This window comes from Rousettus aegyptiacus, unplaced genomic scaffold, assembly GCF_014176215.1.
Source record: "Rousettus aegyptiacus isolate mRouAeg1 unplaced genomic scaffold, mRouAeg1.p scaffold_m13_p_14, whole genome shotgun sequence".
In the NCBI taxonomy this organism is placed as follows: domain Eukaryota; kingdom Metazoa; phylum Chordata; class Mammalia; order Chiroptera; family Pteropodidae; genus Rousettus; species Rousettus aegyptiacus.
Genome location: NW_023416289.1, coordinates 26543269 through 26556507, shown reverse-complemented (window position 1 = coordinate 26556507; position 13239 = coordinate 26543269). Strand labels below are relative to the sequence as shown.

General features: G+C 39.1%; 1 protein-coding gene across 2 annotated transcripts in view; it reads left to right on the top strand.

Annotated features, from left to right (window-relative positions):
* The first annotated feature begins 1145 nt into the window (after positions 1 to 1145).
* The window catches only part of MBTPS1 (membrane bound transcription factor peptidase, site 1), a 49667-nt gene continuing 37573 nt past the window's right edge, over positions 1146 to 13239 (top strand). Inside the window, exons 1-3 of one of the 2 annotated variants that reach the window (XM_016165930.2) lie at positions 1146 to 1293; positions 11189 to 11672; positions 12355 to 12612. In XM_016165930.2, the coding sequence (XP_016021416.1) occupies positions 11504 to 11672; positions 12355 to 12612 (427 nt within the window). In that variant the 5' untranslated portion in view covers positions 1146 to 1293; positions 11189 to 11503. Of the gene's footprint in view, positions 1294 to 11188; positions 11673 to 12354; positions 12613 to 13239 lie in introns of those variants that run through there. The other variant, XM_016165933.2, reaches the window with a different exon arrangement.

The window sequence follows — 13239 nt, the reverse complement described above, 5'->3', positions numbered from 1 at the left end:
AATAGTGCATTACGGGAGTGCTTAACTTTTGAGGTTTTACAAATGCAAGAGTCAAGAATTCTTTGAAAATTCCTAACATTGATGCAATCTCAAAGTGGGAGTTGGGAATTTAATTAGGTGTGGGTTTATCTACATATAATCACCACCATTCACTTGACTTGTCTGACTTGAGCTCTGTATCTGTGTTTTATTTAACCCTCATTCTATGAGGTAGGTATTAATGTCTCTTTTTTGGGGTGAGGAATGTGAGGTACACCACTTGTCCAAGATCACAATACTAGGGCTGGTGATTATATTAAACATTCGGTTAAATGTTAGAGGATGAAGTGCTGTGATTTTTCGTCATATTGGTACTATTGCGAATTATCGTGGTACAGTGGAAAGATCAAGATATAAACAATTTTATCCAAATAGCACATAACTTTTCATTAGCATTACCTAAAACATATTTTCAGTCCCCTAGTTGTGCCCGATGCCAAATGTAGGCCAGTTCAGCATTTAGATAGAAATTCTGGTATCCAAATCACCGAGACATTTTTGAGAGGCACACTATTCAGAGTTTAACACACACTTGTTTCCTCAAAAGGGCAACCATCTGGCGTTAGTGGTCCAGGCGAGGTGGAGAGGGGTTAGGAGTGGCGCAGAAGGGACTTGGAGCAGGGTTTTTGCTTGTCAGGGTGGGAGTCAAGTGACTAACGATAGACTCACGGGTGATTAATCCACCGGCCCGTATCTCAGTGCCACGTCAGTGAAATGGGTAGAGTTTTGTAGAGTAGGGGCCCGGGAGCTTGGCTTTAGTTGGACACCTAAAGGCCTCAGGAAGCGAGCGCTAGAGTACTAGCGTCAGGCGTTTATAAAAAATGCTGCCAAAGGGGGCCTTTCTATTAGCGTCCTCCTTCGTAGGACTTGGCCCAGCGCGGCCGCTTTCGGCCCTGTGCGGGTTCCCCAAGTTCCTGGCCCCCAAACTCAACGAATCCCACTCTAAGCCACTTCTACAGAACATCTCTCCGGACCCTGTCGGAGTTCGAGAAAGATAACCACGACCCGCCTCAAGGCCTCAAATGTCGCGAGATCATCCCAAGCTTTCCTCAGCGTCCGGAGCGCGCACGCAGGCCACACGCAGGGCACGCACAGCCGGCGGGGCTGGCGTTCCCAGCCATCACTCTCCCCGCCCCGACCGCGCGGTGTCGCGAGAGTTGGGAGTAAACAGCCCCGAATGGAGACCCGGGGCGTGTTTGCCTCCGAGGCGCCGTTATCCCGGGCCTGTCGGAGCCGAGCTTGAAGCAGCCGCAGGTACGTCAGACGGGCTGCTCCACGGAGCCTCCGCCTCTCCTCCTGACCTGCTTGGCCGCCCGCGCGGTCAGGTGTGCCCGCCGCGTCCGAGGCCCGGAGGATGGGGGTCTGCGCGCGCGGTGTCTGGGCCCTCCTTGCGACCCTGACCGGAGGGAATGGACCCGGGGCGCGGTGCGGGGACGAGGGGGCGTGCGGTAAAGCTAGGCATTTAGATGCACCGGCTACGCAGTGTGCATGGCAGTAGGAAATGAGCAGTCCTCTCCTTTGGCCAGACCCGGCCGGGACTTAAGACTGGTGTCCCCCCTGCCTGGCCCTTTCTACGCGTTTACACGGTGTGGTAGCTGGCACAATTTCAGCATTTTCTTTACGTGAAATAAACTCTAATGGAGTGAAACAATATGCCCGGCCTTGGCCCTCAGCCTCCGAACATACTATTAGTGCTAGATCTCCCAGAGAGGTGCTGGTGTCAGATTTTTAAAATGACCTCAGTTCTTTGCTTCATCTCAGTCTGTACACCCTGCTTCACTGATTTTTCAGAATCCAATGTAAGAAGCTTATGGGCAAGTTTGGCCCCTAAGACTCTGGCTTAGTCTCAGAAGCAGAATAACTTTCAGACCTGTAGGATCTTAACATTTTGCCTTGCCCTGTCATGATGTGCTTCCTGACTTAAAGATCATCAACGAAATTTTTATTAAGATATTTTGCCCCTTGTTTTGGTTGGAGTCCCTAAGAATCTTGGCCTATTTGTGCAAATTAAGTTAAATATTTACATTTACTTTAACACGTTTACAAGTGAGCTAGAATGGCATGAAATCTGAGTTGAACTTAGGAGAAGTTAATTTCTTCTGGCCTTTTAGTCTTATCTTAGTTATGATAGTAAGTGCCTCTCTAACTTCAGAGTCTAGGTTTGCATATGTATAAAATCGAGGGGCTTGGAGAACAGCAGTTCTTCCTAACTTTTTTTTTTTAATCGGAAACACCCATTTTATATATGTATATATATTTTAATTCAAGAGCTTTAAAGTTACCATAGAAATCACCTATGTTAAGGTACCTATTCAGTGATAAATTTTAAAAATTTCCCAATTACAGTTGTCATAAAATATTAGTTTCAAGTGTACAATATAGTGATTAGACTCTGATTTTTTTTTTTTTTTTTTTTTTTAGCAAATTTACAGAGTTGTGCTGTCATCACCGCAACTCACTTTTAGAACATTTGTCACTCCCTCCCCCTACAAGATTCCCGGTGCCCCTTTGTAGTCACTTCCCATTTCTAACCCCAGTTGGAGGCCACCACTCATCTACTTTCTGTCTCCCTAGATCTGTCTTTTCCAAATATTTAACATATTCAGATGTAACCATATGTGGCCTTTTGTGTGTCTTCTTCAATTTAGCATAATGTTTTCAAGGTTCATATTGTAGCATATATCAACACTTCATGCCTTTTTATGGCCCAGTAATACTCTGTGTCATGGCTATAACGCATTTTGTTTATCCATTCATGCAGAACTCCTTTTGCAAATAAAATTTTATGTTTCCATGTATGATGCAGATCGCCAGCCCTTTATTGGAGATAGTGCCTGGCATGGCCTGAGTGAGACATCGCCCTCCGTTGCATTCCCCAAGCATCCCTTATAATTAAGAGTTGGTTGTATCTATGAAAAAAAAGTCAAATTAAGGGCTTGTGGAGGCTCTGAAGCACCCTTGGGATCAAGTGGGATCTCTTCCAGTTAAGAGGATTTTTGCATTCCCTTAAAATTGACATGTTCTTTAATTCCATTTTCTCTATCATTCTGCTGTGAGATAGTTCATGCCTGCTGCCTATTTATTTTTGTGGGAGGCACAGTAGGTCCCACAGATAAGACTAACAAAAACTAGGAAGGCTGAAGACTTAGGTAAACTGCACATGGCTCCCATTGGTGTTTTAAGTGGGGATTTGGGGAGAGATTTGCAACTGCCTCTTTTGCACCAGGAGAGAGTTGAGATACTGATTATTTTTTATTGGAAAAACTTGCCAACTTTAACCCTTGGTGATATGAAATATTAATAACTGGAAGCTAGACCTCGTATTTGGTATTTGGGTAGGGAACGTTGGTCTCTTTCAGTGTTTTGCTTGAGACAAGTTAGGAGGTGGTTACAAGAGACCTAAGTTGATTTTTCCTTCTCTGTTTTCCTTATCAGTTTTGACACGCTGCAGAAATCTGTTAACTACATATTAATCTTGACAATATCTTTTAGCTTAAGGAAATGAATTTAAAGTAAAATGAGGAAAGTAGTGAGGTTGGAGGTGGCTCATGTATGGCTAACCAGTACCAGAGGATTGAAGGATAAAGAACAAGGAGACGGAGCAACATGTGTGAAAGAATAGGCAATTAAAGACATTGTAGACCAAGGTTTTTTAACTTTGGCACTGTTGACTCTTTGGTCTGAATTGTTTTTTCTCCCCCTATAAAACCTACCAGCGAACATAATGTGCCAGAAGGAATGGTTCAATCAGGCTTAAGAATATGCTTTTTTTCTGTTAAGATAATATGGTCTGACGTCTTTTAAATATTAGCTTATTAAACAATGATAATACAGCCAAGTGTGCAGTTAGTTATGAAAGTGGCATTTTTACAGCCAATTATAGTTGAACTGAATGGCTCCTTCATTGCCTAAACACAATTCAGTTTTCTCTGAAGCTATTTCAGTAAAGGTTCATTAAAAAGCAAGGCATATCTGCATAATTAGATGACTATTTGGTGGTACAAGTAATTTCCTCTCACCTGAATTGTGTTCTTTAATTATTTGCTGAAAAACAGTTTCAGATGTACTTTAAACCCAGAATTATAATGTTAGCATTATTCATTTATAGTGCAAAGTAGAATCTCAAAGCTGCAAAGGATGGAAACTTTCAGTAGGCCAGTCACTTGCTCAAGTACTGTATCTCCTTTACTTTATCTCCCTTTTACACATAGATCTCATTAATCTTATTCTTAGCATGTATTATTTGAGCTATTTTTTTTTTGCATTCAATATTTGATGTCAGTATCTTTTTCTTGCACCTGTATTAGAAGCATAATTATACCTAATTATGGAAAACCCATAATTATGTATATACCATCTTTTAGAGCATACTTTTTTGCATGTAAAGATAACCAGGTCTCCTATATCAAAAATGTATAGATGTTAAATTCAGCAAACACTTAATGGATCCAGGAACAGCCCTAATTAGGCCCTATAAGTAAGTTACTACACATAAGCTTGTCCATTCAGAATGAACTAGCCAAAAGCTTAGCTTTACCTTAGAAGATAGACACAGATTTTAGTAAAAAATTCCTAGGAAAAAGATCTTATTTAAAAAGGTTTCTAAGGCATTTAAGTAATACGCTTTGTCTAATTATAAAAGTATAGCGTATATTCTTTGTAAAAATAAATGAATAAAGAGGAAAATAATTACCTGTAATCTTACCATTGAAGTGTGGAACCAGTGTTACCACTTTGGTAGACATCTTTTCATGTTCTTTTTTTCCTGTGCATATAGATGTGTACTTTAAAATCAAAATTTGGATCACATTGTACATGAGCTGTTTTATTTACTATTTCATTAGTATTTCCCCGTATTCTTTGGAAAATATATTAGTTTCCTATTGCTGCTGTAACACATTTCTACAAACTTAGTGTCTTAAAACAACATGAATTTATCATTTTACAGTTCTAGAGGTCAGCAGTCCAAAATCAGTCTCACTGGGCCAAAGTCAAGATATTAGCAGAGCTTCATTCCTTCTGGAGGCTTCAGGGGAGATACTATTTCATTCCCTTTTTCAGTTTCTGGAGGTACCTGCATTCTTTGGCTCCTAACCTCTTTCTCTGATTACTTCAATCTTCTGTGCCCATCATCCCATTTACTACCAGCTCAGAGCTTCTGTCTCTCTTTTATGAAGACTCTTGTAATTATGTTGGACCTACCCGGATAATCCAGAATAATCTCCCCATCTCAATATTGTTAATTTAACTACACCTGCAAACTCCCTTTGGTATATAAAGTAACACTTAACAGGTTCTGGGAATGTGGATATCTTTTGGGGACCATTATTCAGCTTTTCAAAGAAACATAGTTTGGAACTGCTGCGTAGCTAGTCCCCTGTTGTACTTTTAGATGGTCCCTAATTTTTCCTAATGATAATCCTCGGGCATAAATCATTGTATGCTTTCAGAGTTACACTTACATAGAATGAATTTCTAGGGGAGATTTTAGAAAAGCAGGGTAGCGTACCTTTTAAGAGCATAGTCTCTGGAGCTAGACTTCTAAGTTCCCAGCCCAGCTTTCCCGCTCACTAGCCATGTGGATCCAAGCAAGGTTCTGAGTTACCCTGGGCCTCAGTTTTCTTATTTGAATATGGGGATAGTAACAGGTTGTGAGAATTAAATGAGTTAATACATGCAAATTACTTAGAAAAATGCCTGTGTCAAGATAAATACTCAGTAAGTGTTCGTTTTTGTTGTTATTAGTGGATTTACCAGACCAAAGGTTTTTTACATCCATTTTTATGGCTTTTAATACATATTGGCAAATTACCATTCTAAAAGGTTATAAGAATTTTACATTCATTAGCAATATATGAGAGTACACATTTTATTCAATTGGATTCTTAAACATGATTTGTACTTTTATAGTGGCTATCAATTTATGTCTGTCAGTGTTACTTGATTTTAATAATGTAAATGATAGAAATGGGTTTATTTTAACAGAAATTTACCATGAACCTTTGTAGGAGTTCTCTCAATTCTTTAGAATGAGAAATGCTTTTAATTTCACTTTGACTGTCTGTCCCATTTGTTGGCATATTAGGATATCATTCAATGTAACAATTGATGGGTATAAATCTCTTTGACATGCTATATGCACAGTCTAATATAAGAAGCTTGTAAGTGCATGCTCTCCACAACTTTTTAAAATTTAATACTCCCACCCTTCTCAGTGTAATTCTAGCACCTGAGACTAAATATAGGACACACACACACACACACACACACACACATACATGTATTTTCTTTTTTGCATATTTTGGAAACAATTTCAACTTATCAGAAAGGTTCTGAGAACAATATAAAACCTGATTTTCTCTCTGAACCATTTGGAAGTAAGTTGCAGACCTGATGCCCATTATCCCTAGATACTTTAATGGGCATTTTCTGCAAGCGAGGACCTTCTCACATAATTGTAGCACAGCCTTCATGCAGCACTGCTATCTAATCACAAGGAGGTCCCATTCAATGGTTTTGCCATTTTTCCCGTAATGTCCTTACCGCAAAGGGACCCAGTTTCAAATCTTAAGTTGCAGTCAGTGATCATGTCTCTTGAGTGTCCTTCAGTCTGGGGCTGTATCTCAGTCATTCCTTGGCTTTTGTTACCTCAGTATTTGTGAAAATTTTAGGCCGGTTATTTTGAAGACTTGTCTCAGTTTGGGTTTGATGTTTTCTCATGATCCGATTCAGTTCGTGCATCTTTGGCAGAAACCCCACGGAGAATACTGGGCTCCTCCAGTGCATCGGCTCACTGGTTCCAGTTGTGTGTCTCCCATTACTGGTTAACTTGATGATGCTTCTCCACATGGTGACTTTTTTTGCCTTTGTAAATCAGAATTTTGTTGGTAGGCATTCTGAGACTATGTAAATGTCTCCTTCAGATTTTCAATTTATTTATATGCACTCATGTTTTCCTATTTTACTCAGTGGGTTAGAATCTGTTATTTTCATTATTAATTTTGATCTTCAGATTGTCCTTAGTTGTCCTCGTGTCCCCTTCATTCTTTGAGTACTTCCTCAATTTTTGGCACAAGATGTTCCAGACTCATCTGTTCTTACCCTGTCTAGCCTAGAACTAGCTCATTCTCCAGGGAACCTGCTTTCTTTTAGTGGAGAAAGGTGTTTAGAAAACCATTTCTGGGCACTACGTGGGCTCCCTCCTCTTGGGGTGTCACTGCTCTCATGTCCTTTTAGTCGATAGTGCTAGGAAATGTATGTATGTGTGTACACATGCATACACATATTTGCATATGTTTATTTCTACATCTGTCTATATATGGATAACTTAGAGTTCACACCAGTACTTCCAACTTCAGTCCGATCCTGCATGGTTCATTCAAGTTATTTCTCTTTTCATGTTTCTGACTTCATTCTCTGACAACGAGAAAGCTGCCTCTGTAAAATATTTATTTGATCAAGTCAGTTTCCCTTTGTCACTGCCTTCACCCCATTCAGGCTCTGACACTCCTCTCCCTCGCCACACACACACCCTCCTCCTCCTCAAACTCCCATCACCCCACACCGGGTCACTGCACCTACCTTCTTGTCCTCAGCTGAATTATGCGGAAAAGGAAGGCAGAAAAAAAAGGTTAGAACTCTTTCAAAAAAGTATTTTTCTTTTCATGTGTATGCTTTTATGTGTCTTTGTTTACGTACTCTGTGCTTATATTTGTTGCTTATCTGCTTGCCACTAGATGGTTGAGCCTATCTTGGGGAGCATGCTCACCAGGTTCGCATTATATAGTGAGAGTGGGTGGGGAGCAAGGGGAATCTATCATTGATACTGGTGAATAGATAGGTGTTTCAGACATAGGAAAGTACAGTCTTTGCCTTTAAAGGCTCAGTGGAGGAGTCAGTGGGGACTGACCATTTTTAAAACAAACAGGCCAAAGGCACAGAGGTCAACAGTAAGTGGCCAGTCTTGGGATCTGTTATATATTATTTTTGGTAAATTACCATTCTAAAAGGTAATTAGAATTACCTGACTTCCAAGGCCCTTCTTGGACTGCCTCCCAGTCACCTCTCTCATTTTCTGATTCCCCTTCCTTCCCTCTGCTCCAGCTATACTGGCCTCTTGCCTTTCCTTACGCAAGCCACACCTGTTCCTCACCTCAGGGCTTTTGCACTTGCTTTTCCTAGTGTCTGCAGTACTCTTTCTCTAGGTGACTTGGCGAGCTGCCTGCTTCCATCAGGCTTCTGCATACTCTGTGTAAAAATTCAGCCCTTCCCCTAACGTGTTATATTCCCTTTTTCTTTTTTCTCCTTCAAAACATAATATTTATCACTAGCTAAGTGTACTTTGTTTTACTTATCTTGCATATTACCTCTCTCCCCATGCTAGAAGGTTCCATGAGCTTGGAGATTTTTATTTTTTGTTGGCTGCTCTGTTCTTATCATCTGGAACAGTGCTTGGCTCTTTGGAGTCACTCAGTAAATGAGTCAGATGACTGAACAAAATTGCTCAGCAGTCCCACCTGGCTCTGCACAGTTCACTCCCATTGGATAGAGGGGGTCTGTGTTTCCAGTTATTTGCTGGATGTTCTGCTCGGACTTCTTACCTGCTTGAGGTCCTTGACCCCCATCTTCAGCCTCTTCAGACTGACATCTCATTGCCTCCTGCCTGTGGATGACTTGCTTATCTGTGCATAGCCTGTGTTTTCCTCCTCTGTGATGGAGTTTGGCCTAGGATTCCCCTTTCCCTCTCCTGACTTCCCTACTTCCATTCCTACCAGCTCTGATTCCACCAGAGCCAGCTGCCATCTACTTCATCAACAGAAGCATCCTCTTTACACCCAAGAAGAACTCTTAATTCAGTGTCCCTGGCACCGTCCATGTGCCTCTCCTTTGGCATTTTCCTTTCTTGAGCCTCGTTTAGCTGTTTGCGTTTATGGTTGGCTTCTTTGCTGGATCATACCTGGAGGACTGTGTCCCTTACTAACAATGTGTGTTTTTTTTCCATCATCTGGCAGTGTCTTAAACTTGGCTAGCACTCTCTTAACTCATATGATTTAATGAGTAAATTAAGGTAGAATGTCTTATGATATTGCTGTGACCTATTTTCTAAAAGCTTAAAAGTTTTATTTTTCTCCCAAATGGGAGAGAACTGATTACTTGAGGCATTTTAAAATTTGAAAAACCCCTAACCTTTTCTTTTCATTTCTCTTTCTTTTAAAGTCAGGCTCCTGCCTGAGTTGTAAGGGAACATCAACCATCTCTTCTACAGAGGCTATGGTGTAAGTTCACTGTTTAACCTGTGTGTGAATTCCTTTGGAACAGATTTCATTAAAGTTGATCTGACACAGGTCTAAGATTTGCTCACTAGTATCACTCACTAATATCTGTGTTATATGTAGCCCAAATATGTTATAGAGTCTTTAGCTTGAGGTAGAAGAGATTTAAGAGATTTGTTTACTTTTTTAAAAACTTAGCTTAATTGAGAGATACCTATTTAAATCTTTTAAGTTTATTTAATGTAACATTTAATATCACTCATATTGCCAGTGATTAGCTTTGTCTTCTTTGATCAGTGATGCTGTAATAGGTGACACATATGCTTCATGTAGTTATATTCTGTGATGCTCCATCACTGCAAGTATCAAGTGTAAACAACAACAACAAATTGGGACTCACTCCCAGGTGGATCACTGTGAAAACATTGGAGTGGCTTTTAGTGTGCCTGTTCCTTTTCTTTAGTCTTTCCATCTGGTGTTTGTTTTTAATTTCTTTATTCTTGTGATTGGCATTTTCATTGTTGACATTCTCATTCTTCCTGTTGATGTGCACATAACTTAAAATTTCGTTTCTGTCTGATGAGCTCTTTTTCACTAACTTTTGTAGTTTCAGACATAGGCCTGTTTTTCAGGATGCTTTGTTACTATAGCAATGAAAGTCCTAATTATTAAACTTTTTCAAATTCTGTAGACCCTTTACCTGTTACTTTATCAACGTTTTTCTCTTTATAGAAACACATGAATGGTCTCAGAAACACAAATTCCTTGTTGCACTAAAGCACTAGTTTCTGCTAGAAGATCAGTTTAACACCGTGGCAGACCTCTCTTGAAAGCGAGTTAACTCCTTATCCTAAGTGTTTTCGTTTTAGAGACAAGTAGCAATGTAAGGCCTGTCTTATCTCATTTTCTGTCTTCCCCATGCTGGATTACTTACATTTCTAGTGTGATCTGTGCAATTGATTTTTCCGGGAAAGCTACAGCCAGCATTGTTTTATTGCTGCTTATTTTTCATGGTGAAGAATGATCATTTTTCCTACCATTCAGATATTTTGAAATGTATGTACCCATGTGTAATATAACACTCAAATTAACGTTTTCTTGGGGCAGCTTCCAGTAACTCTCCTCCCATATTGCTTCCAGTAAAGAGAGATAATCTGGTTTTATAACATATTTAGCAGGTTAAATTTCTTTTAAGTTGAGACATCAGGTAAAATGAATTTAGTGATAGTAAAAACTGTTTTATGCTCTTTTCATAGAATTGGCAGAAAATATTTCAAAATCTAAATAAGCTGTAGTTTGAATAATTTTAAAGCACAGTGTCTCTTAAAGAAGGTGTTAAGTACATGAACAGAAATTAGTTTGTTTTTAGGTATTAATTTTACACTAGAAAGTAGGGGTGTATATACCAAATTTTTACCTGAAAAATTAGTGAAATTTATGGAGATTTAAAGTGCTGATTGGGGAAATGCCCAGGAGATGAAGAGTTTGCAAATAGGAAAATACAGAATCCGAAAAAGAAGCAAAGGGTAATAAGCCACAGATCATGATTCTTCCTCCTCTTCGGCTGCCAGGATGCTCAGGGCAAATGTGCTTAATATTCCTGGTGTCCTGTGTTATCCTTAGTTTTCTCCAGCTTTCTCATTTATTTTATCCTGTTTTAATTTTGAAGCTGCCTTAAAACTTTATTTTTCCCCCAAAAGAGGTAAGGAGTAACTAAAAGTGAAATAATGAAGTGTTCCATTGTTGTGTCATATTCTTATTTTGTCTTATAACTGGCATATCTTTTTCAGCCTCTTATCTAAATTGCACCTATAACTAAATCCTACGTGGTTCTGTCAGTGTGCTACTAATATCTCTATGCTTGTTTTGTATTGTAGATTGGCTCACAGAGTAATTGCTCATCCCTGTTGGACTTTGGTTCTGTAGTGCAAATGGAGTGTAGAACTCAGTTGTCTGGGCCAGAGTGACAGAAGCCTGATGTCCAAGATGGAAAAGAAACGAAGAAAGAAATGAAAGCCTCTTTTCAGGCCAAACCACAAAAGGCCATGAAATTTAACTTTTATTTACATTGGACAAGACTGTATAATGGCTGATCAGTAATGTTTTGGCTTTTTGCTGAAACAAAAATTAACTTATAATCAAGGAAGAAAACTGTGATTTGAATTTTTGCGATTTTATGACCATATTCACTTATGACCATGAAGCTTGTCAACATCTGGCTGCTTCTGCTAGTGGTTTTGCTTTGTGGGAAGAAACATCTGGGTGACAGACTGGAAAAGAGAACTTTTGAAAAGGTCCGATGTCCTGGCTGTTCCCACCTGACTTTGAAGGTGGAATTCTCATCAACAGTTGTGGAATATGGTAATGATATTATTTTAAATGTCAGGTGACCCCGCTGCCCCCCATGTTTTTGTTTCAGACTTACTTTAAACATTAGCTTTTGCCCAAAACATTTACTTTCTATAATAAATTTCAAATGGGATGAGTGTATAACACTTGGATGTTATTTGTTTTCCCAGTGTAGTTAGCTTAAATAAAATTTGATTCCATGGAACCAATGCCATGGTAGCCTAGTTAGAGTGGGGAGCTTGAAAGTACTGGGTGTTACGTTCTGAAATTCAGGTGACCAGATTTGAAAAACTAGCAAATAGTCTTATATACTCTCCAAATTTTGTTATCATTTTCAGTAAAATAAAATTGAGCTTTCACTTCTTTGGATTCCTTTTGCCTATTTGAAAACCTTACATGCATTTATTTGCCATACATTCAAACTTCTGTTAATATATGCTTTTTAAAAAATAGCACTGGTATCTGATTTTGAGTTATATGTCCTGTGATCAGGGGATTCATACAAATCATCTTAACTCAAAGCTCTGTAAACTGCTGTCCAGAGCATTTAAACAGATCTTTTTGTTTACTGCTCTTTTCATTGTGGGTTTTAAGATACGTAATTTTTCTTTTATTAGGGAAGTTTTAGATTAGATATAAACTTATGTTATATATGTATATAAATTTTATTTTTATTTGTGGTCATTGATTTCAGAATATATTGTGGCTTTCAATGGATACTTTACAGCAAAAGCTAGAAATTCATTTATTTCAAGTGCCCTGAAGAGCAGCGAAATAGACAATTGGAGAATTATTCCTCGAAAGAATCCATCCAGTGACTACCCTAGTGATTTCGAAGTGATTCAGATAAAAGAAAAACAGAAAGTGGGGCTGCTAACACTTGAAGATCATCCAAACATCAAACGAGTAACACCCCAACGTAAAGTCTTTCGTTCCCTCAAGTACGCTGAGTGTGAGTACTGAAATCTCAGGGGAATCTCTGTCAGTTTCTGTCACTTGGATTTAGAGAGAATGTGCATATTCACCAATGATGAGATCCGCCACTCTCCCCCACCCCCACCCTGACTTTATTTTGAAAAATTTCAAACTGGTGGAATAGTTGAAAAATAGTACAGTGAATACCCATGTCCTTTCATCAGTTGTGAATGTTTTTTTGGCAGGAACTTAAAATAGAGTCTTCATTTTACTCTGGTAGGAAAAAAAATCAAAGTTTAGAGTGAAGAATGATAATGATCTATTTTCTGTTGGGAGTGATTTTCACCCAGGTTTGTCTCAGAGCCTTCATACTTTGAGGGTGTGATACCCCTTCACACTCTGAAATGAAATATGGAGTCTTTGAGTCTCCTTTTTACTTCTGTCAGTATGTGTTTTCATTTTTTTTATGGTATGTTGCAAAACATCTTTTTCTTGGGTTTCATTTTGTTTTCTCAGTCTTTTGACCATGCAAAATCATCCCTTAGCTGGGCTAATTTCAGTCCTAAGCTGTGCAGGTGTGAAGATGGAAAGACTTTGATTATTGGCTTTTCAGAACAAGGGCTTAATCTTTCCTACTTCTTTGCAACTTGGACTTGTCAAGATA